The sequence below is a fragment of the Hibiscus syriacus genome, unplaced genomic scaffold (genome assembly GCF_006381635.1).
Source record: "Hibiscus syriacus cultivar Baekdansim isolate YM2019G1 unplaced genomic scaffold, ASM638163v2 tig00112243_pilon, whole genome shotgun sequence".
Classification (NCBI taxonomy): Eukaryota; Viridiplantae; Streptophyta; class Magnoliopsida; order Malvales; family Malvaceae; genus Hibiscus; species Hibiscus syriacus.
Genome location: NW_024063280.1, coordinates 316,117 through 342,468, shown reverse-complemented (window position 1 = coordinate 342,468; position 26,352 = coordinate 316,117). Strand labels below are relative to the sequence as shown.

Genomic DNA, 26,352 nt, shown 5'->3' with positions numbered 1-26,352 from the left:
AAGCTAGCAATGGACTTTGATGTTGTGAACATTGCCAAAGTAGCAAAGGCTTCCAAGGATGCCAAGATTGCAGAAATCGGAGCTGGCATCGAACTGTTAACAAACAGAGTTGAAGCTGGTTGTTCCTGCCTTCCTGGTAAGTTTAAGCTTTTCACCAAACTCGTATAAAGATTCTACCTTCAAGGCTTTCGCCATTCGTGTTGATGCTTTGCCGACGTTGTATTGTCTGAGGCATTTGCTAAAAAGCTTAAAGCCTAATACTATCACCATCCACCAGCTTGGAAGTTTGGGGCTTAGTTCCAGTTTTTTTTCACCAGAACGAAAAACCTTGATGATAGTATGTACGTAAAAGTTTATGTCGATTGCAGGATAAGCAAACGGTGTAGATTTCGGACAGATCTCAGTAGGGATCGAATTGGAGACCATTGACGAAATGTGGGTCGAGTAATGTCGTTTTCGCAACGGATCAATATACAGGGGAACTTGGGGCCTCATCTCATAAAACCTAATGTTTCCTTGTTACATTGTAGTTTAGGGATGGTAGACAGCCTAGGTCATGGTATTAAATTACGGCCGCGTCGTAACGGTTTTGAAGGTTACCGCGACGTAATATTAATGCAACGCAATAAAATCTTTTAGAAGTATTGTAATTTTTTAGGAAGAAATCACGTCCGCGATAGCCGCAACACGTTACGTAACTTCCGCAGCAACCGCAATCACGACAGATGCCGCAACTGCTATTTTATACTATGGCCTGGGTTGATCTTTCTAGGCTCATTTGTTTAGAAAAAACAGGCAAAGCAAATGATGCAAATTGGATAGAAATGTTCCCTTTCCATTTGACAGTAAAACTGAGCGTAGTTTCCGATTAAAATATGGGTAAACTACGCATTTAATACTTAAACTATCAGTTTTGGTCCTTTTTAATATCTAAACTTTTAATCTTTTCAAAATCATATATAACGTTTAGTATTTGTTTCATTTTAGTATCCCGCCTTAAAAATTTAACGTGTTTAGTGCATAAACTATCAGTTTTGGTCCATTTTAGTGGCTAAACTTCTATTTTTTCCCGAAAAACTTAACGTTAAATTTTGAACGGGGAATTAACAGCAAAGTTCTTTTCTCGCTAGGAAGCTTGATAGAGTCCTTATTAACTCTTCTTGGGCGACTACTTTCAAAGATTCTCATGTCGAGTTTCTAGCTCCAGGAATTTCAGACCATTGCCTTGCTCAAGTTTGGCTCAGTAAAGAATTGCAAGCTAATAGGCCTAAGCCTTTTAAATTTTTTAACTTTTGGACTCATCACCCTAATTTCCTTGACGTGGTTAATCAGTCCTGGTCAGAACCTGCCATTGGAAATCCTATGCAGATTCTGTTCTCCAAGCTCAAGCGTCTGAAAGCCAGTTTGAAGGCTCTTAACCAGTCTTGTTATAGTGACCTTCCTGCAAGGGTGACCAAACTAAAAGCCGACCTTGAACTACAGCAAATTAAATCCCTTAGAGGAGAGGACTCTTTTGATAAAGAGATACTTATCCAAAATGAAGTTAAAAAATTAGAAGAAGCTGCAGTTTTATATTTCAGACAAAAAGCAAAAGTCCAATGGTTAAAAGAGGGAGACAAGTGTACCAGATTCTTCCATTCTGCTGTAGCTCTCAAAAACAAAAGAGATACTATAAGAATCCTTATAGATGAGCAAGGTAATCGGCTGGAAACTTATGACCTTATGTCTACTGAGGTTGTCAAATTTTTTTCTAATCTGTTAGGATCGGCAGATTCTGCTGTTAAGGGAATTGACCCTAATCTGTTGAAACACTTATTTAATTACTCTTTGACTGCTGAAAAATCTGCTGCTCTTGTAAAAGAAGTTACAAAAGAAGAAATCAAAGAGGCATTTTTCTCCCAAGGGAATGAAAAATCTCCAGGTCCAGATGGATTTTCTCCATTCTTCTTTAAAACTTCCTGGCAGATCATCGAAAGAGATGTCATTGCTGCAATCTCTCAATTCTTTTCTGACTCTTTCCTCCTTCCTGCTTTCAACGCTACTGTTATTGCTTTAGTCCCAAAGGTTCCTAACCCCAGTAAGGTTAAGGACTTCAGACCGATCTCATGTTGTTCTGTGATTTATAAAGCTATATCTAAGATCCTAGTAAGGCGATTGACTCTTCTAATGCCTGACTTGGTTACTCTAAATCAATCAGCTTTTGTAAAAGGAAGGAACATCATCGACAACACTTTACTAGCTCAGGAAATAGTTAGAGGTTACAATAGGTCAAACATTTCTCCAAGATGCTCTCTGAAGATTGATCTTCACAAGGCTTTTGATTCTATCGACTGAATCTTCATTTTATCCATCTTGAAATCTATAGGTCTGCCTCCCATCTTTTCTTCTTGGCTGGAAATTTGTTTTACAACTGCAAGCTACTCTATCTCCTTTAATGGAAGTTTGACTGGGTTCTTCAAGGGTGCTAAAGGTCTAAGACAAGGAGATCCCCTCTCTCCTTTGCTTTTTGTCCTTTCTATTAATGTTCTTTCCAAACTTCTCAACTTAGCAGCTACCAAAGGTATTTTTGGATTTCACCCCAAGTGCAAAAGAATTGGTTTGACTCACTTATCATTTGCTGATGATCTCCTAATTTTTTGCAAAGGAAATATGGAATCTGTAATTGGTGTCTCGAGTGTCTTAGACTACTTCTATGAGATGTCCGGTCTTAAACTCAACGTTTCAAAAACAGAAATTTTTTCTGCTGGAATGTCCTCTGCTGCTAAAGAAAAAATTAAGGAGATTTCTGGCTTTAATCTTGGCTCCCTTCCAGTTAGATATCTCGGTATTCCACTGACAACTAAAAAAATTACTGATAGGGATTGTGTGACCCTTATTGAAAATATCAAAACTAGATTGAATCACTGGTCCACTAAACTCCTGAGCTACGCTGGCAGACTGGAACTGATTAGAACAATCCTCACTTCTATTTCTAATTTCTGGTGCAGGCAGCTCTTCCTTCCTAACTCCGTCCTTGCAAAGATCGAGCAGCTTTGTTCCCGGTTCTTTTGGAAAGGGTCAGACAAAGCAGCTTCTGGAGCCAGAGTTAGCTGGTCCAACATATGTTGTTTGAAATCAGAAGGTGGGCTAGGAATTAAAAATATGAAGATTTGGAATAAGGCTTGTATGATCCTTCTTATTAAGAAAATCCTAGCAGGACAAGGTTCTCTTTGGGTGGCTTGGCTCAACTCTTATGTTTTTAAGGACAAGAACTTCTGGTCAATGGAGATAAAACCAAGCACCAGCTGGTGCATGAAGAGGCTGTTGAAAATGAGACTGGAGGTGCATCAAATTATGTCCACAGGAGCTGTCACTGCTAGTTCCATTTGGGATTCTATTAGAGAAAAGAGACCCTCGGTTCCTTGGCAGAAACTGCTTTGGTACCCTATGCACATACCAAAATTTAGCCTTATCACCTGGATGGCAATTCTGGATAGGCTTCCTACCAAGGTCCGGTTACAACGCATGGGAGTGATTACTAATTCTCTTTGTGTTCTTTGTTCTGCAGAACCAGAATCAAGAGACCACTTATTCCTTTCCTGTCCTACTGCAGCTTCCCTTTGGGAATCCATCTTCACTTTATCAGGTTTGATCTTTCTGCCTGCACCTGGGATGACTTCATGTCTCAGGCTTGTATTTACTGGAAAGGAAAATCCTTGCTTTCCTTGGTTATGAAGCTGGCTCTGAACACTTTAGTGTACTTGTTATGGGAAGAGAGGAACAAACGTTTGTTCCAAAGGCGTTCTAGGTCTGTTGAAGACTTACTTAAGGCAATTAAAGAGATTGTTAGTCTTCACTTAAAGGGTAGGACTTTTAATCGACTGCTTATTGTGAATATTAACCTCTGTAATCAATGGAATATTGCCGACCAATGATTCTTCTTGTATGTAATCTGTTTTTGACTCTTTTGTATTTGTAGCTTCTTGCTATTTGGATAATAAAATCTACTTATCCAAAAAAATAATAATAAAAATTAAACTTTAGGTATGATTTTGAAAATGTTAAAAGTATTGATACTAAAATAGATCAAAATTGATAGTTTAGGCAATAAACTTGTAATTTATCCTAAAAATATTTCGGCTTTTATTATGTTTTTTGGATTTGGCAATAAAAATCACGGAGCTAGAGAAGATTGTTTAAAGATAACTTTTAATCTTTTCACATTAAACTTTTTTATATTTATAGAGTTTGAATTTAATACTTGAAAGAATAACAATAATCTTTAAATTATTCACTCTGATCGCATGGCTTTCGTCGCTAGTAATCAACTACTAGTTATAAAATTATGACCGTCCTTTTAAATTAGTCTATAAACTTTAAATCATTCTATATTAATCCTCAAATTATGATATTCACTATAAATTGATCCATAAACTTTTAAAATATTTTATATTAATCTCCAACCTATCAATATCGTTCCATTCCGACCCTTTCGTTAACATTTTATTAATTCTACTGGTTAAAAGTTTTTAATATGATTTTGAAGGTATTGAGAATTGAATTTCTGATCTTCTAAAAAACATTCTCAAACCTTCAAAAATAAATTAATGTTTTAGAAGTTCACGAATTCAATTCTCACAAATTAATTTCAATGTTTTAATTTCAACCCAAAATTTTTAAGTGATTTAAGGGAAGTTATTGGACCGTTTGAAAGTTTGTGGACTCGTTTAAAATGAAAATCATAGTTTGGGGATGAATTCAGAATTCCTAAAAGCTTAGGGATCAATTTAAATTAAGATGCATAGTTTAGTGATGAAATTAGAGTATCCAGAAATTTGAGGACCAATCTAGAACGAGGGTCATAGTTTGAGGATGTATAATGTAATTAACTCATAATTTTATTCTATCATCATATATTCTATATAGGATTATTATTTGTATATTTATATTAAGGATAATAGGGATGGGTACAAGACTCAAATCAACGAGTATCAATCCGAAAAAAATTGTAATTTTATATATATATTTAAGGATAACTGCAAAAAAAGACTCTTCTACACATTATTTTTTCAATTACATTTTTACTTTTTATTAAATAAAAACAATATTTTTTTATAATATATTATTTTAAGTTGGGTCAGGTTTGGGTTTTATTTTAAAATTGATGAGTTGGTTCCGATCGAGTGGAAGGTTATGAGTAATTAAGCATCAATGTACATTATTTTTTAAAGTAATATAAAGTAGTTAATAAATTTGATGCCAAAAACAAATATATCATGTATTTAAATGATAATATAAAAAATTAAATAAATATTTAGAAAATTTAAGGGACCATGGCCGCTGTGGTCCTGGATAGAATATACCCTTGTCAGTCTACGTGTGCTTTTCGATCTTTTATTGTTATCACGTAAACTCTTGTCGTTGCATTTCTCGAATGAGAATCATTTGATATTTTAATGTTTAATATATAAATATATATATTACGTAGTACCTGCTTACATTACGTAAAACTAATAAATTTTACATCTTTTTAGGATCGTTGGACGAGAAGAAATCAAAAGCTAAAATTAATAATGGAAAATAAGAAAATATTTACCGGAAAGAAAACAATGAATTAACAATAACCTTTGATTTTTCCTCGTTCAACGATCCTAAAAGAATGTAAAACTAAAAGTTTTATACTAGGGGTGTGTTTGGTTCACGGAATGTAAGATTACCGGTAGGAATAAAAGATTACCGGTGGGAATAAAAGATTACCAGGGAATATGATTACTGGAAATGTTGCATTTTGTGTTTGGTTGGTTTAGCAGGAATGTAAGATTACCGTGTTTGGTTAAAGGAATAAAAGATTATTAGAATGTATATTTGACCAAATTGTCTTTATTATATATATATATATATTTAACAAGTTGGAAAATATTTATATGTTTTCTTTAAAAAATTTAAATTCATAAAATTTATATAATTTTTTTACAAAATTAAAAATATAAAAAGGTTTAATGAAAGGGTAAAATTTTATTTTAACCCATGAATTTCATATAAAAATTTAATTATAGATTTTTTTTTGTAAATCTAAAATAGTTTAAGGATAAATTTGTAATTTAACCTTCATAGAATTTTTATTATTCAATGACAGAATAATAATATTTTTGAAAAGAAATTTTTTTTAAGGGCATTTTAGTACAAAACGCTGGTAATCCAACAATACCTAAGGAAATGGAGGTAATGACATTCCCAGTAATATACCTCAAAAAATCCACTATTGGTAATGTAAGATTACCGGGAATGACATTCCCGACCAACCAAACGGAGGAATGTGGATTCCATTCCCATGAGAATCTCACAATGAGAATCTCACATTCCCCCAACCAAATACGTGTAAATACCACTTATCCCCTCTCTATATATACACATATATATTATTTTTGATATTTCATTGTACTTTTGTTGACATTAGTATTTTAGAAACCTTAAACACATCACAATACGTATAGAACCCACTTAGAAACTTTTTTCAACCAAACTAAATAAAATTAAATTATAATTTTTAATAATTACAGTGATATGATCAACCGAACTAATAACGAATGGACTGCTTTATAAATAAATAAAATGCAATCTAATATATCACTATGATCAATCAAACTAATGCATGAGCTCGACTCGACTCGAAAATTCTGAAATTGAGCTCGACTCGACTCGAAAACTCTCGAGCTTAAAATTTTTCAAGCTCGACTCAAACTCGAAATCCTGAACTGAAGCTCGTGAGCAGCTCGAAAAGGCTCGAAATGAAGAAAAAAAAATCTTAAACTTAACTTGATTGAAGCCTCAAACTCAAACTCGAACATGAATCTTAAATATATTAAAATCTTACTGTATTTTTAAAAAAATCCATACATAAATATTAATATTATTAATAATTTTTTAAAAAAATAAAATCTTAATATATTATATTTTGAGCTCCTGACAAGCTTTTCGAGTCGAATATCGAGTAGCTCGTTTCGGCTCGTTAAGAACTCGAGTCGAGCTCGAGCTCGAGTCGAGTCCATTCAATTCGAGTATTTATCGAGCCTTGATCGAGTCGATCTTGAATAGCTCGCGATCTGTCTCGTCTCATTTACATCCCTAATCGTGGTATATTATATACACCAGTTTTCTTATTTGTACGATGTTAGAATTATTGTATTTAATATTACAAAAAGTATTTATATTTTTTGTTACATATAGTTGTTAATGACAATAAAGAATTATAATCGATGGTCGGTCGATTATCAACGATAATATCAATGATACGGAGGGAAAGTTAGCGGAATGATGCTTGAAGTTTCATCAGAAGTGCCATTGCGGTATATACATCGAGTCCCTTTATATGTTTAGGTCAAGTCTAGAATGATGATTGTTATGCATGGATCATAAAATCAATAAAATATATGAGTATACAAATGGTCTCTTCTGACAATCAAAAGTTACAAAATGATCCCCGATTATAGGGTGTTGCTTTGTTGAGTCCCCTAACAATAAGAAGTTATAAAATGATCCTCCGACTATAGGATGTTGCCTTGTTGAGTCCCCCGACTATTAAAAGTTACAAAATGGTCACCTGACTATTCATTATATTTCAAATTCGTCATTTTTTGTTAAAAAAAATTGATGGCAATCTGGGTTGGATGTTAAGTATTTATCTGAGATATGATAAAACATGGCCCTAGAATCTCAAGTGACTATCATATCTCAGACAACAGATTAACATCCAGCTCAAACTGCGGCTAATTTTTAATAGAAAATGACGAGTTTGAAACATAATAAATAGTCGGGTGACCATCTTGTAACTTTTAATAGTCGAAAGACTCAATAAGGCAACAATCTATAATCAATGGATCATTTTATAATTTTTAATAGTTAAGGAAATCAATAAAACAATGTCCTATAGTAGGGGACCATTTATTAAAGATTTTATTAAAAGTATTGTCAAAGATCGTCATCGTATCTTTTTAGAAATAATCTTAATAAATTAACGGAGAAATTATGCTTCCGAAAGTGAAATTACACCTATGGAAGTTCTCCGATAATATAACAGTAATGAACTTTCATCTATAAGTAGCAGGCTCAAAAGGTCAATTTGATTCATCTAAAAAACTCGGAGACTAAAATATAACAATAATATCAATTGCTTAGTGATGGGGTTGGAATCATATCCAAAGCTTCCGGTTATCGATTTTTCCGATGAGAATCTAAAGCCTGGATCAAGCGGTTGGGCACCAACATGCAACGATGTCCGGCGAGCTCTGGAGGAATACGGCTGCTTCGAAGCGAAATTCGAGAAAATATCTCCCCAGGTTCACGGTGCAGCTTTCGCCGGAGCTGAAGAGTTGTTCGATCTCCCAACGGAGGTAAAAACGAAGAACACCAGCAACAAACCCTACTTCGAATACTTCGGACAATACAAATCTCTTCCACTCTACGAATCTTTGGCCATCGACCATCCAACATCTTTCGATTCAACTGCAAGTTTCACCAATCTCATGTGGCCTGCCGGAAACGATCGCTTTCGGTATAGACATTATATGTTCAAAATCTTACGTTAGATGCCTTGCAGACGCAATCACTTGAACACGAAATATTCTGTTACAGAAGTTACTTGATGATTTTCTTTTTGACCATGTTTTAAAAATTATGTTTACTGAAATTTTAATTTTGGATGAATGTTAGTGAAAGTGCTCGGGTATTTCGAGCCAAGTATTATCCGATAAGTACCTTATCTAATGCTCAGTTGGGAGATAAGTATATGGAGCGCGAGGGGGTTTTAAGACTTTGGGATGTGTTGGAGAATTGGCACATGAGCTTCGGTTTCCATATGGAACGATTTCTGGTTACCGGGGCAAGATCAAAAAGAAAATCTTCGCTATTTCTATCTGGGCGATGTGGTTCTCAAGAAACAGATTAGTGCATGAAGGAATATTGCAAAGAGAGAAAGATGTCATTACCTTCGTGCGAGGATATCTGCATGAGCTCAATTCCCTCACAGGTTCATTAAATCATCATATTCGTTTTGAAGCGGTTCAGTGGATCCCCCTCATGATCCTTTAGTCAAGGTCAACGTGGATGCATGTTACCTTCAAAATTCCAAGAAAGCCAGTTCAGGCTGTGTAATTAGAGATCATAATGGACAGGTGCTGGGTACAAGTTGCAGAATCACTAACTCCGTTCAATCAATTTTTGTTGCCGAGGCAATTGCTTTCCTGCATGGGCTCCAATTTGCTCAAGATATGGGCTTTTCTCGTTTTATCATTGAAGGGGTGCTCGAACCATCGTTGAAAGAGTTCACTCGGCCGAATCTGATCTCTCAGACATCAAATCCCTCATAACCGACATAAAAGTAGAGGAGGAGGAGTTTAGGGAGTGTCATTTCCATTTTATTCCCAGACATGCATATCAGGTAGCTCACGCTTTATCAAGCAGAGGTTTGAAGGAATCTTCTGATCTGTTTTGGGTGGAAGATGCTCCCCCATCCATCCTCAGCCTAGCTATAGCAGCCCGTCGCCATCTTGAACCTACTTGACAACAGGGGAGGTCATTTTTTGGAGGTCCTTCTTCATTTGCTCTGGTGTTGCCCGGACCCCGTCTTTATTTCTTCTTCTCACTTGGTTCCTTGCTAGTTTCATTGGTGTTTGGTAGTGGAAGAGTTATCGCCGTCTTCAACAGGTTTTTTTTTCTGCATTTTATTTGTTTTATGTTTTTTGAGTGACCATACATTTTCTTTTGCATGGGACGGGAGCTTGTTCTTATCCTTTTTTTAACTGGATATAACCCCTTTTTTGAAGTTAATAAAACCCTGAACGGTAGATTTTATCAAAAAAAAAAAAATCACATACTGGAGGAGTGATTAAGACGGACCAAAAACATAAGGGACTAATGTAGATAAAAAAAAACTCAAGACTAATGTGGTGAAGATAGTCGAACTCGGGCTAATATGGACAAATAAGACAAATTTAAGGACTACTATGGATAAAGGAAACCCAAGGAATGGTGCAGGAAAAGTAGTCAAACTCCGGGATTAAATGAATCTTAGTTTACTCCTTATGTTCTGTTGCAGTTCCCTTCTAAAAGGGACTTGGTTTTGGGCTACAGGACTGACTGCAGGTGTATTGATGACTACAAAATCTAATGTCACTAGACTTAAACTCGAGCAAAGTCTAATTTGACTCGACAAATTAACGAGTAACCCATCAATCTTTTATAACTTTTAAGATGTTATTTTCCCTACTATCAAGATTGACACCCCTTAACAGCTAACTTCAGTTACACCCTTAGGCAACATAAACAAAACGGATCAAAATTCCAAAGTCCAGGGAAGACCATTACTCGAGACTTCAAATTCGTGACCACCAGTAGCAGTAGCAGCATCACACTCCATCGAACCCCTACACCTACTGCTGCAGCCAGGCAAACAACACATCCAAATGCGGCCTAAACTGTAACTGAGACCAGAACAGTCAAGCAACCAAGCCAGAAATGATTTCACTAACACGCAACATTAGGACCAGTAAGATGCATCCTTCTTTAAGCATGTCCCTCCAAGCACAAATATATGGACCCGAAGCTATAGCCAAAAGACCACTAACAATCAAGATCATATGGACGCCAGCCTTAAGGGACAACTAATAAAATCAGATATAGAGGGAAAAGAGTTCGGCCATTTACTTTTACGCCAAAAACCAGTCCTAAGAAGAGACATTTCAAAATCCTATTTCCATCACACGGTTTACTGATAAACTCCACCTCGTTTCTACAGAGCCAAACCGACCACAAGATACCCCTAAATGCCATACCCCATATTGGTTTAAGTACTTTTTGGATCGATTGACACTTCCAAACGATCAGGAGAGACTTCACGTCGCTAGGAACGACAAAGTTTAACTTCCACATCTCGCACCACTTCTGCCATACGACCCACACAATTTTGCAATGGCATAATAAGTGATTTACATCCTCCTGTCCTTTACGACATAAGACACGTACCGCATTTTCTAGATTTGGAACGCCCCTTTTCGATAGTTCCACTAGCGTAGGCAGTCTTTGTTGAATGGCCTTCCAAACAAAAGCTTCAACGTTTGGGGACGCAGTATTCGCCCACACTGACTTCCAAACTGGGTCTTTTACGAACCGAAGCATGCTACAAAATTTATTATTTTATGTTTATATTAAACTCTATATAGTATTATCAGATTTATATATATTTTATAAAACAAGACAAATTCTAAAAGGATACATTCTTTAGACTTTTAGTTTAGCATCACAACAGAGAATTGAGTTTCTAAAAGGGATCTTTTCACTGGAAAATGAACTGGTCTATCATTCCTAGGACACTAGTGGATTCTTCACTTAACAAGTTATCTTGTAAAATGTAGAGGAACCATAATGTAATTATGTCATAATTATGTTTAGGCCTAGGAATGATAACTTGTTAAGGTTAGGACACTACCGTATTTACTACAGTGACTTTGAACTCGTTACATCGAGATGACGAGTTTTAATAAAATTTTATACATAAGTGTTATTAACATATGTGTCTACCTTAAAATATTTTCTACATCCGCCACTGCTCATAAGTATGATACTTTATGTGTTGTATGTGGCTAATTCAGTATGTCTTAGTGCTAAACAAGTTTGATGACCAAATTTACGAGTATTGTTAAACATAGGCATAAATGATGTTAAATGATCCTATGACACCCCCTTGAATCTTAGAAATAGAATGAGGCCTTGAATCAAGTGTGTAGAGCGGTTTTGGGAGGGGTGAGTAAAACTCGTCTCGATTCGAAAAATCGATTTCATTTACTTGATTTGACTCGAGAAAATTCGACTCGAATTGAATAAACTCAACTTGATTCAAAAAATTTCAAGTTCAAGTCGAGGTACAACTTGACTAACTCGAAATTTTTAATAATTAGTGGGTTGATTTTTAAGTTTGAGTCGAGTCCCTCAAATTTATATGATATATGTATATCACATAGGAAAAAATATGAAGAAATATATATGTATTGTATATAGTTATAAAAAACCATTTAAATTAGAATAAAATAATATCGTAATATTAAATATGTACAATTAAATTTAAATAGAAACTCAAAACTTCAACTCGACTCTAATCGAATTTTATAAACTCGACTTGAATCAACTTTGAATTATAAAATAAAACTCGTCAACTCAAATAACTCGAAATTTTTTGACTCGACTTGACTCAATCGAACGCTTACCCCTAATTTTGGGAGTGATTTCTGAGCTTAAAATGATCATTTCTATGTTCGAGTATGATACAATTCTTGAGATATCGAAGCTGCATAAAATTATTGTTAAAATTTTGGGACATCGTTCATAGAATATCGAAACATATCATTAGGAATGTTATATCGTCTTGTCTGGTTTATTAGATAGAAATAAGTTTACAGTGTTCGGTTAAAAATAGATGTAAAATTACATAAATGTTGTAATAACTTGTTTAATTTGTTAAGCATAAATATAACATTACTTGACATATTATAATATTGATTTGGTTGGGTGAATATTGTCCGCTCGGTATGAGTACTATAAATGATGCGGATATGTGTGCAAGTATACATAATCGAACAAGTAATAAAGTGATGAGTGAGTATCGTTCTCCACAGGGATTGGGGGAAATCAAATAAACTTGTCACGGCAGTTTACTTTGTCACCTAAGTAAAGTTAATAATGGTATAAACAAATGACAATGCTGTGGCAAAATGAGATGGATGTTGCGAAAATAGAATGGTGATAAGGTGGTAGCAGATGGATATGTTATGGCAAATTGAATTGTGCTGAGTATAAACAACTGAAAATGTAAAGACAAAATAAACTGTAAATACTGGATTTGCTTATAAGAACTTTAGACTCCTCACACGACAAGCTACTATGGGAATGAGTGATAGGAGTCACTTAGGAAAATTTAAGTTTACTTCTCAGAATGGTCTTACTTCTTTGTCTTAACTGCCCGACAGAGTTTACTAAGGGTGCCCTATGCTATCTCTAGTTAAGGGCCTCGACAGATTGAAGATGCCTTGGCAAAACCGATTGGCGTTAGCTACTGCAGGGATCCTATTGGTCCAGATAACAGGATATGTATGGGCAATACCTTTTTGCGGCAGCATTAACATCTAACATATCGCTCATGCACAACTCCTTTTAGTCGAATGAAATCCTAGCCTTATCTCTAAGGTGGATTAGGCCTAGTTACTATCTAGAACTCCTTGCTTATGTGGCTACTCCCTAGTTTCTCTCGAATACTAAGGATGTGCTACTTAGATATTCTCTCAAACACTTAGTAATCTCCTAAGGAATGGCTACTCTCATAGCTCCTACAACCTTAAGGCATTAAGATCCATAAACAAAACAATTAATAACATAGAAAAACAATCATTCATTAAAGCAAAACTTAAATATCCAAAATGAACTCCCACCAAATAGGTTTAGTTCATGGTGGGGTTCGAAATAAACAAGCACAAAGCAAATATCATTCGTTCCTTACAACCCAAATAACAAAATATGAAAGCAAATAGCTAAGGGAAGGAGGAAAAGCCTTCAACGTGCACTGCTGGATGCTCTCCTCGACCACCACGAACTGCCCCTAGCGAACTAGCTCCTCTCGGACGCCTAGAACGACACTCCCTCTAGCCTATCAACGGAGGAATGCCACGACAAATGGGATTGACGAAGAATTTTTTCTCCGAATTTTTAGGCTCTTGGCGACTGTCTAAAATCTCTCTCTCTCTCTGTCTCCAAAAGTCAGGCTTTATCTTCTATTTAAAGGGGAGAATGAACCTAGGGTTTTTGTGTTAAAGATGGTAATTGGCCCCTCCTTTAATGATGATTGCAGAAAGCACTTTTTTATGCCGTGACAGTTGGCTCTTACTAAAGTTCATTCCTTTTATGTGAAAGTTGGTACAAAGATGGTAATTGACCCCTCCTTTAATGCTGATTGCATAAAGCACTTTTTTATGCCGTGACAGCTGGCTCTTACTAAAAATATTTCTTTCGTTTTAATCGCTCTCGAAATGCCAACTGGTTCGGCATTTGCATTTTGCTCAGCAGTCTCCTTTTGTCACGACATTCCCCTTTTGCTTTTCCTTGCTCTCAAATCCTGCACATCACCAGAAAAACACTTTCCCCATAATGCAGCACTGATTACAAAATAAAATGTCGCGGCAAACAAAATTTCACCACATGCAACCATATGCTCCTAAATGCATCTATATGATAATTGGGCATTTAGACAGTCAATAACTTAAGTGAAAAGGTCCCAAATATGACCTTTTTACGGAGTTATCCAATATATGGTACCCACAGCATAAGTAGATTGTTTTGATGCAATAGTCTTGAAAAAAGACAACAGTTTGATAGATAAAGGGTTACAAACGCCATTTTACCCTTAATTAGAGGTTACTTGATATTATTAATTTAATATGCAAAACGATAAAAGTTTTATAGATAACGGGATATTAATGTCATTTTACTATTTTTATTGGGTAGTAGATTTTTACATTTGATTTAATGGACATGTGATTAATTGTATGGATTCATGATCATTCAGCTCAATTGGTAGAGCACAAGGTTTTTAATTTTCGGGTCGTGGGATCGAGTACCACGGAGGGCATTTTATAATTCGGAGGTCTCCTACAGAAGCTGCTCTCAACCTTACTATCTTATCTCCCCTTACCCCATTATATATGAGAATAAGGGTCAGTTAATTTTTTATTCATGACGTAATTAAATAATGACATTATCATTTATTGTAATTTAAATATTGGTTGGTGTCTAATATTATTTTATTGTTTTTCACATATAATAATGCAAACTGGTTTTATTATATTCATATTATCTTAATTATGCTAGAAAACATGTATATAAATATGTGTATGCAAGCAGCTATGTAGCACAACACAAAGCAAATCAAGTACGTATCATAAACTTAGTTGAGTTAATAAGAAATGGCTGCTCCTACTACACCCACAACCGTCACGCTTAGAAATTCTAGTGGCGACACCGCAATGTTGGTTTCGTCGACCTATGGAGGCGTTCCTAAGGCGATTCAGAGCGGCGGAGAATCATCTGAATTCCAACAGGATACATCGCTCAATAGTTTCGGATCTGTCGTGTATGCTATCGGAAATATAGCCACTTGGGTCGTTGTTTGGACCGCTAATAATCAAGTAAATATCACCATCTTACTTCTTACTTATGTTATTAATTCCCCTTGTAATTGATTTCATGTCCGGTCAGTACTTTGTCTTGTTTTATATGTTATTTTATGGCATGACAGGTCGCTATCTCGATCCTTCCTGCTGGCGCCCCTATTGTTTGGACAGATATCTGGGACAAGATTCAACGCGACAATGCCCATGATTCGTACACCACCAGCTACGGTTGGAAATACGATTCAGCTGCGCGCATCGAGTCGAATGGTGATGCTCAAGTCTTGATAGCCTCGATCGTTGCTCTTCCACCAAATTAAGCTGGCTCTTTGCTGGGCTTGTTTACTCTTTGCATATCTAGGCAATCCCTGGAGTGGTGGTGAGGCTGTCAAAAGTAAACCAAATACTGTACTTGTTTACACCATGCACTACTATTTTATTTATGTAATAAATTTGACAGCCAACAATAAAGGATTGTCACTGGCTCTAGCTTTTGAATAATGTGTGTTTCTTTGTCTTTTTTAACTTGTAATGGTGTCAGTTATTAATAATATTTTTTTTGAATTAATCACTGATATCCCATCTATTGACTGATTAATCCAGATCAGGTACTATAGAGGCGAGAGCGACCCTCTCAATCCAGTTTGCTCCATTCGCAAATGTCAAGATTCAAATCCCTAACTTTGCTTAAGTACCTAGTGTCTCATCCCACTAGATCAACTGGTTGTTGGTATTAATAATATTAATTTTAAAATATAAGCATGCATCTCTTTTTTTCAATAGCTTCGAGTTAATCTATCAAAATAAACCTAAGACCAAATCCAGCAAAAGTTGACATTACAGACCAAAGACCACCCGGTCACAAACAGTAGTACAGGAAAAAACAGCTATCAACACTCAAACGACCAGCTATGGATGCCCTAAGACACTACAGTACTCGAACAGATCTAAATAAACAAAATACAACAACCGGACAAAAATAGACTAACAAACACCAAATGCACCAGACAGAAACCAATTTGGGAAATTTTCCATGACAAACATCAGCATCTCCTACCAAACTCGGGCCCTGTGGAACGATCATGACTGTTTACTTTAGGGAGAGTGGAACTTCTAAAGCCTCTGCCTCAAACTACTCCAAACCTGTATTCCTCTCAAAGTGAAGGTTGAACTCGTCTCTCGCAGAGGGCATATATGTTTATGCAAGTGCATGCTAGGCCCTTTTTGATCCGCTTCCCCCAGATTAGAATAAGACTTGGAGTTACGGTACTGATTTCTTCCACAAATTTGTCCTTGAACCAATTTGTACCAGAGCTCCCAACCGCCTCATATAACTTAACCCAAAATTAACGACACACAGAATCTCCCAGTTTCATTTTCTTTAAAATAACTTTTCTTTGTTTCTTGAGAAAGTACCATATCACCGAACCAAACCCCTAATGGAGAACTCATATCCACATTGGTAGATAAACGAACATGAGAAGCATTTATATACACCAACTAGGCTGTACATGGACGGTTAAGAGATTTTTTTTAACCGTAACCTAATCATTAAGAAACGGTTAACATCTAATAGTTAACCGTTATTAACGGTTCAGTTATAGGCTAACCTACGGTTTACCTATTACAATTATTTGTCATTTTTTTTTTCATAATTCATACTACAAAAAAATGTAGCACTTAACACATAATTACACCGGTGTAAGTGAAAAAAATAAACAAGTGTAGCACTTAACACATATTTACACCAGTGTAAGTGAATAAAACAAAGTGTAACACTTAACACATACTTACAACGGTAAAAGTAAATGCATTGGTGTAAGTAAATAAAATAAACAAGTGTAACACTTAATACATACTTACACCGGTATAAGTAAATGCACCGGTGTAAGTGAATAAAATAAACAAGTGTAGCACTTAACACATACTTACACCGGTGTAAATGAATAAAATAAAAAAGTGTAGCACTTAACACATACTTACAAAGGTGTAAGTAAATAAAATAAAAAAGTGTAGCACTTAACACATACTTACACCGATGTAAGTATGTACATCTCCCAATATCTTAACACCTAACAATAAGCATACAATTATATTGATGTAAATATGTTTCTATATTTTCAAAGAAATAAAAAATTAAAAATATAATAAAAAATATATATTAAGTTATTTGTATACAAATTTTTATTATATATATAAATTATAAATAATAGAAATTTATATTAACTTATTTATGTAACAATATAATAAATTAGAAATATAATTATAAATTTAATTTATTAACGGTTAACCGTTGGTTAATCGTTTATCAAAATTCGTAACCGTAACTTTAACTCTGAACCATCATTTTTAGTGGTTTGGTTAACCAAAATTGTTTAGCATTAATGGTTCGATTAACTAACATGTTAAATATAACGGTTATACGGTTAACGGTTTCGGTTTTTTGGAACATCCTAACACCAACCCACTTATTAATTATTAAATATCTTATGTTAAGACTGTGACCTACTATGAATTAAACGTTTCCTTAAATATTGCATATTCCTTTTTGAATTACTAACAAGGTTGATTCAAGTAGTAAGCAACTTGATATCGCTTAAGCAAGGTCTCAGGTTTGAGTTCTTGTGTATGCAGGAAATTCCCGCTAGGAGACTCACCCACCAAGACCAGGTGTGCGACCTGAGTCGGTCTAGAACCAAAAAAAATTATTTCTTTTTGAATATTCTGAATTAAAGGGGATATTTATTCTAGGATAATTACGTGCAACTTATAAATTTATAGTCGATTAAAAAAATAAGAATGTATCTCTTAATATCAATATCGTCGAGTTAATCAATTAGAATAAAATGTACACTTTAACCTTTCCTGTGATTGTTATTAAATCCTTTTGGTCTCCCTCAACAACTAATCGGTCGAAACTAGATCATCATCGCTTGAATCATAGAAGTTGACTATCTTATACTTCGGTCTATCAACTGAGACTCTATTAGTGCTAAAGTACTCCGGATGGCTGGCTGAATAGTTTGCGCTCTAGGACTAGCGTCCACTATCTCCCTAAGAGTAGAAGTTAAATCTTTAAAGAAGGTTGCCTCTGTGACTCACGCGTCTAATGGGACCCCATGATCCTTTGCCCTAGGCAGGAACTCATTAATGACGCTATCGGTATGAGAGGTATGACTCTCCATCCTATCCACAAGACTACGCTCGGAACTATCAACCATTGCAAATTTCTACAAAACAAACAAAGAAAGGAAGCACCATCAGGATTCCAGACTTATACGAGTACTTTCAGTACCGTTGGGCATGTATTCACTGACACCATACTATAACCAACCAGTGGGTCCTAGTACCGACTCAACCTGACACTTTGATACCACTAAATGTAACATCTTAAACTCGATTGGGCTTAAAGTGTCATATTGGGCTAATGAGGCAACCTCTGATTTTCAAAACCTGTCCATTTTTATTTCAAAACATATTGAATGGTTCCAAAATAGACATACACGATAGTTATAAAAACACTTTTATAAACCCAAGTTCCATGACACGGTTTAAAAAAAATAATACAACTCAAAGTTTGATAAACTAAATACATTAGTAAAAGTCATATGAATACATATGCTCACTAAACAGTACAATACTTTGGAAGAGATGTTGGAAGTCCTGTTACGACGGTGCTCCTCGAACTACTTAAGCTAATAACCCACAAACGAAAAACATTTGAACATTGAGCTTGAAAAGCCTAGCAGTATAATCGCTAATCTAGAACATGGTACTAAGCGCTAGGTACATGCATGATCATATTCAAGTGCTACCTACTCAAGGTTCAATTATTCTATCGCATAAGTAGGATTCTCTTGCTGAGAAGATGATGCACCCATGCCATTATTGTATGGATTGTGCGTTGAAGGTGACAAATTCAGGTCAAAATCCAAGCTAGCTAGACAAGAATACCTTGGCATCAAAGACAATGATGCACCCAAGTCATTGCCCCAAGCAGTAACACTTAATAAGTTCACGTCGTTACGTAAATTAGCTGTCGGACTATGAATATTAGGATTGAAGTCAAAATCAACCCGTTTCCAATTTGGGACACAAGTAGCATCATTATCATACAAGAAATTTTCATACAACTCAAGTGGCCCTCCTAATGAATACTGCATATGGCAATCAAGCATCATGTCCACATCGCCATCATCCTCAACATTGTATATTGAGTAGGTTAGTGGTCTAATGAAGTTGGTAGTCGATACTTTAACAGTTCAAGTTCTTTTTCCACGACCATATGGAACATTGTTATTGACTTCTTTCATCAACTACTTATAAGTTAATTTCTTAGGCAATGTTAACGTCACAATATGTGTGGACTGAAAGACGATGCCAAGAGATTCATCACGCATCATTTTACCATTATAGTATACCAAAGCAGTAACACTTCCTCTTCTCGACATGTTCTGAAAATATATACGATCATGCAAAGAGGAGACCAAAATATGCACAAAATGACAATGCATTCAAACCATGTTCTTTCAGTAGCTTTAGAGGTTTGTCTTGTTCTATTATTCCCTATTTTTGGAATTGAATCCCATATTTCCATAATAGATTCCGTTTAGGTTTATCTTTTCAATAATGCATGTGGCCATGGATTACACTGATAGTTTGTTTAGTGATGATCTTCAGCCATTGGAATCCTGAACTGTATTCATTGTATTGCCTTCTGGCACCGATTGCTGAGCTGGAAAATCTAAAAGTTTGATACATGCATCACAAGGCTCACATCAAAGGAAGAAGTAATAACTCTTCCAAATGATCCACTCGTCCAAGCATTGGAAAAGAATATCAGAACAAAAGCAGACTTACGACGACTTTTTGAATGGGATTCTGATCTTATTTAGTCAAGATGTCTTCTAGAGATACGACCGTCAGTCTCTTATATTTCCAACGGTTCTTGAATCGCATCAATACGATATCGGGAACTCAAGATATGGCTATTTTACTGAAGACGGTGCATGCAGAAAATCCTATACGGGATTAATACGGGATTTTGTAAATATTACGAATTTTCAATATTTTTATTGATTATTTGTAATATAACTTAATATAGGATGATGCATTATCTTTTAGGATTAGATTTATTATTTTATTAGGAATTAAGGTTAGGTTAAAAATATTATCTTTAGTTATTATTATTTTATTAGGAATTAGAGTTAAGATATGTTTAGTTTATTATTATTTTATTCATTAGTTATTTAGGAACTTTAGAACTCAACCCTATATAAAGGAGGCTTCATTAAACTTTGTAATTCAAGATTTATTTGATTAATAATACAACGAGAGTTCGTTTTTGCAAGTGCTGATTGCCTTGTGCCTTCGAAGCTTCTTCTCCTTGAGTTCTTTCAAGTTCTTGCGAGTGAGATTAATCTTCACACTCCAATTTTCATTTTCATTGCGACTAGGAGGGTTGGTTAGAGCCATATTATCGTGTTTTCCTTTTCATTGCGACTAGGAGGGCTCGATAGGACATTATCCATCGATTTTCCACATATCCATCCACGTCATCAATCATCTTTACCGTTCACCTTCATAAGGGAGATCTTTTGATTTCTTAGTTATCTTATTTTATTTGCAATTCCTTTATCTTTTCTTTATCTTGTTTTAATCTTATTTCTTATCTTGTTTCCAACACCAAAAAGAAACCCTAAAGAACCCTATCTATTGCCGCCACCTTCCCCATTCATCCCTTATTGTTCTTCATCAAGTCTATATCTTTTCTAGGTTTGATTCTTCAACAAGAGCAACGTTCATTAACCTGCCACCGCTTCCCTATCAAAGTTGATTCAAGATTCCGAGCTTTAGTTGCCATTGGATCACGGGTATGGTCTTCTAACTCCAATTTCTTACCTTCAGCATGGTGGTTTTGATCGACCCTATTGTCATTCGGATTTGTGACCACATGCACTGCAGCATAACAAATTCACCCCAGAAGTATTGCTTTTAATATTGAACACTTTGTTCCTTTCCACTTGATTAGGCTAATGATGAACGTCTTCTAGCCCATTTCACATTCTGCCTTTTTTCTTCTTCTTTTTTTCTTGGCTCAATAATATATGCAATAAAATTCCGTTTTGCACGTTTTGATCGACCCTATTGTCTGAGGCATTTGTTGAAAAGCTTAAAGCCTAATACTATCACCATCCACCAGCTTGGAAGTTTGGGGCTTAGTTCCAGTTTTTTTTTCCACCAGAACGAATAACCTTGATGATAATATGCATGTAAAAGTTTATGTCGATTGCAGGATAAGCAGAAGGTGTAGATTTCGGACAGATCTCAGTAGGGATCGAATTGGAGACCATGGACGAAATGTGGGTCGAGTAATGTCGTTTTCGCAACGGATCAATATACAGGGGAACTTGGGGCCTCATCTCATAAAACCTAATGTTTCCTTGTTACATTGTAGTTTAGGGATGATAGACAGCCTGGGTTGATCTTTCTAGGCACATTTGTTCAGGAAAAACAGGCAAAGCAAATGATGATTCAAATATGGGTAAACTACGCATTTAATACTTGAACTATAAGTTTTTGTCTTTTTTAATATCTAAACTGTCAATCTTTTCACAGTCATATATAACGTTTAGTGTTTGTTTCATTTTAGTATCCCGCCTTAAAAATTTAACGTGTTTAGTGCCTAAACTATCATTTTTGGTCCATTTTAGTGGCTAAACTTCTATTTTCCCCCCAAAACTTAACGTTAACTTTTAAACGGGGTATTAAAATAAAATAAAAGCTAAACTTTAGGTATGATTTTGAAAAGGTTAAAAGTATTGATACTAAAATAGATCAAAATTGATTGTTTATGTAATAAACTTGTAATTTATCCTAAAAATATTTCGGCTTTTATTATGTTTTTTGGATTTGGCAGTAAAAGTCACGGAGGTAGAGAAGATTGTTTAAAGATAACTTTTAATCTTTTAACATTAAACGTTTTTTATATTTATAGAGTTTGAATTTAATACTTGAAAGAATAACAATAATCTTTAAATTATTCACTCTGATCACATCGCTTTCGTCGCTAGTAATCAACTACTAGTTATAAAATTATGACCGTCCTTCTAAATTAGTCTGTATACTTTAAATCATTCTGTATTAATCCCCAAACTATGATATTCACTATAAATTGATCCATAAACTTTTAAAATATTTTATATTAATCTCCAACCTATCAATATCGTTCCATTTTGACCCTTTTGTTAACATTTTATTAATCCCCAAACTATGATATTCACTATAAATTGATCCATAAACTTTTAAAATATTTTATATTAATCTCCAACCTATCAATATCGTTCCATTTTGACCCTTTTGTTAACATTTTATTAATTCTGCTGGTTAAAAGTTTTTAATATGATTTTGAAGGTATTGAGAATTGAATTTCTGATCTTCTAAAAAACATTCTCAAACCTTCAAAATAAATTAATGTTTTAGAAGTTCACGAATTCAATTCTCACAAATTAATTTCAATGTTTTAATTTCAACCCAAAATTTTTAAGTGATTTAAGGGAAGTTATTGGACCGTTTGAAAGTTTGTGGACTCGTTTAAAATGAAAATCATAGTTTGGGGATGAATTCAGAATTCCTAAAAGCTTAGGGATCAATTTAAATTAAGATGCATAGTTTAGTGATGAAATTAGAGTATCCAGAAATTTGAGGACCAATCTAGAACGAGGGTCATAGTTTGAGGATGTATAATGTAATTAACTCATAATTTTATTCTATCATCATATATTCTATATAGGATTATTATTTGTATATTTATATCAAGGATAATAGGGATGGGTACAAGACTCAAATCAACGAGTATCAACCCGAAAATATTTGTAATTTTACCATATATATTTAAGGATAACTGCAAAAAAAAGACTCTTCTACACATTATTTTTTCAATTACATTTTTACTTTTTATTAAATAAAACAATATTTTTTATAATATATTATTTTAAGTTGGTCAGGTTTGGGTTTTATTTTAAAATTGATGAGTTGGTTCCGATCGAGTGGAAGGTTATGAGTAATTAAGCATCAATGTACATTATTTTTAAAAGTAATATAAAGTAGTTAATAAATTTGAGGCCAAAAACAAATATATCATGTATTTAAATGATAATATAAAAAATTAAATAAATATTTAGAAAATTTAAGGGACCATGGCCGCTGTGGTCCTGGATAGAATATACCCTTGTCAGTCTACGTGTGCTTTTCGATCTTTTATTGTTATCACGTAAACTCTTGTCGTTGCATTTCTCGAATGAGAATCATTTGATATTTTAATGTTTAATATATAAATATATATATTACGTAGTACCTACTTACATTACATAAAACTAATAAATTTTACATCTTTATAGGATCGTTGGACGAGAAGAAATCAAAAACTAAAATTAATAATGGAAAACAAGAAAATATTCACCGGAAAGAAAACAATGAATTAACAACAACCTTTGATTTTTCCTCGTTTAACGATCCTAAAAGAATGTAAAACTAAAAGTTTTATACTAGGGGTGTGTTTGGTTCACGGAATGTAAGATTACCGGTGGGAATAAAAGATTACCAGGGAATATGATTACTAGAAATGTTGCATTTTGTGTTTGGTTGGTTTAGCAGGAATGTAAGATTACCGTGTTTGGTTAAAGGAATAAAAGATTATTAGAATGTATATTTGATCAATTTGTCTTTATTATATATATATATATATTTAACAAGTTGGAAAATATTTATATGTTTTCTTTAAAAAATTTAAATTCATAAAATTTATATAATTTTTTTACAAAATTAAAAATATAAAAAGGTTTAATGAAAGGGTAAAATTTTATTTTAACCCATGAATTTCATATAAAAATTTAATTATAGATTTTTTTTTGTAAATCTAAAATAGTTTAAGGATAAATTTGTAATTTAACCTTCGTAGAATTTTTATTATTCAATGACAGAATAAGAATATTTTTGAAAATAAATTTTTTTTAAGGGCATTTTAATCCAAAACGCTGGTAATCCAACAATACCTAAGGAAATGGTGGTAATGACATTTCCAGTAATATACCTAAAAAATCCACTATTGGTAATGTAAGATTACCGGGAATGACATTCCCAACCAACCAAACGGAGGAATGTGGATTCCATTCCCATGAGAATCTCACAATGAGAATCTCACATTCCCCCAACCAAATACGTGTAAATACCACTTATCCCCTCTCTATATATACACATATATATTATTTTTGATATTTCATTGTACTTTTGTTGACATTAGTATTTTAGAAACCTTAAACACATCACAATACGTATAGAACCCACTTAGAAACTTTTTTCAATCAAACTAAATAAAATTAAATTATAATTTTTATTAATTACAGTGATATGATCAACCGAACTAATAACGAATGGACTGCTTTATAAATAAATAAAATGCAATCTAATATGTCACTATGATAAATCAAAGTAATGCATGTTGCTATTATCTTGACCAACATTAATGTTGGGGACCAATTATTGATAAGGTGTAATGAAATTGACATGTAAAACAAATTGTTTTTTCTTTTCTGTGAGAGAATCATATCGTGGTTAGGGGTGTAAACGAGCCGAGCCGAGTTCGAGTATTGTTGAGCTCGACTCGACTCGAAAACTCTGAAATTGAGCTCGACTCGACTCGAAAACTCGCGAGCTTAAAATTTTTCAAGCTCGACTCGAACTCGAAATCCTGAACTGAAGCTCGTGAGCAGCTCGAAAAGGCTCGAAATGAAGAAAAACAATTCTTAAACTTAACTTGATTGAAGCCTCAAACTCAAATTCGAACATGAATCTTAAATATATTAAAATCTTACTGTATTTTTAAAAAAATCCATACATAAATATTAATATTATTAATAATTTTTTTTTTAAAATAAAATCGAGTAGCTCGTTTCGGTTCGTTAAGAACTCGAGTCGAGCTCGAGCTCGAGTCGAGTCCATTCAATTCGAGTATTTATCGAGTCTTGATCGAGTCGATCTCGAATAGCTCGCGATCTGTCTCGTCTCATTTACATCCCTAATCGTGGTATATTATATACACCAGTTTTCTTATTTGTATATGTTAGAATTATTGTATTTAATATTACAAAAATTATTTATTTTATTTTTTGTTACATACAGTTGTTAATGACAATAAAGAATTATAATCGATGGTCGGTCGATTATCAACAATAATATCAATGATACGGAGCGAAAGTTAGCGGAATGATGCTTGAAGTTTCATCAGAAGTGCCATTGCGGTATATACATTGAGTCCCTTTGTATGTTTAGGTCAAGTCTAGAATGATGATCGTTATGCATGGATCATAAAATCAATAAAATATATGAGTGTAAAGTATACAAATGGTCTCTTGATTATAGTTTCGTTTTGTTTTGTTGAGTCATATGACAATCAAAAGTTATAAAATGATCCCTCAATTATAGGGTGTTACTTTGTTAAGTCCCCTAACAATTAGAAGTTATAAAATGATCCTACGACTATAGGATGTTGCCTTGTTGAGTCCCCCGACTATTAAAAGTTACAAAATGGTCACCTGACTATTCATTATATTCCAAATTCGTCATTTTTTGTTAAAAAAAAATTGATGGCAATCTGGGTTGGATGTTAAGTATTTATCTGAGATATGATAAAACATGGCCCTAGAATCTCAAGTGACTATCATATCTCAGACAACAGATTAACATCCAGCTCAAACTGCCGCTAATTTTTAATAGAAAATGACGAGTTTGAAACATAATAAATAGTCGGGTAACCATCTTGTAACTTTTAATAGTCGAGAGACTCAATAAGGCAACAATCTATAATCAATGGATCATTTTATAATTTTTAATAGTTAAGGGAATCAATAAAGTAATGCCCTATAGTAGGGGACCATTTATTAAAGATTTTATTAAAAGTATTGTCAAAGATCGTCATCGTATCTTTTTAGAAATAATCTTAATAAATTAACGGAGAAATTATGCTTCCGAAAGTGAAATTACACCTATAGAAGTTCTCCGATAATATAACAGTAATGAACTTTCATCTATAAGTAGCAGGCTCAAAAGGTCAATTTGATTCATCTAAAAACTCGGAGACTAAAATAACAATAATATCAATTGCTTAGTG

General features: G+C 34.1%; 1 protein-coding gene and 1 long non-coding RNA gene across 2 annotated transcripts; one reads left to right on the top strand and one right to left on the bottom strand.

The window, feature by feature from the left end:
* LOC120176388 lies at window positions 1-21,598 on the bottom strand. The gene is made up of 3 exons (XR_005521321.1): window positions 21,588-21,598; window positions 9,881-9,888; window positions 1-129 (listed from the first exon to the last, which is right to left on the bottom strand). It is a non-coding gene; the product is annotated as an uncharacterized LOC120176388 (long non-coding RNA).
* On the top strand, window positions 14,944-15,609 carry LOC120176387. The gene is made up of 2 exons (XM_039182816.1): window positions 14,944-15,203; window positions 15,314-15,609. The coding sequence occupies exons 1-2, from the start codon at window positions 14,982-14,984 to the stop codon at window positions 15,503-15,505; spliced, it is 414 nt and encodes a 137-aa protein (XP_039038747.1). The 5' UTR covers window positions 14,944-14,981; the 3' UTR covers window positions 15,506-15,609.
* Window positions 21,599-26,352: the final 4,754 nt, after the last annotated feature.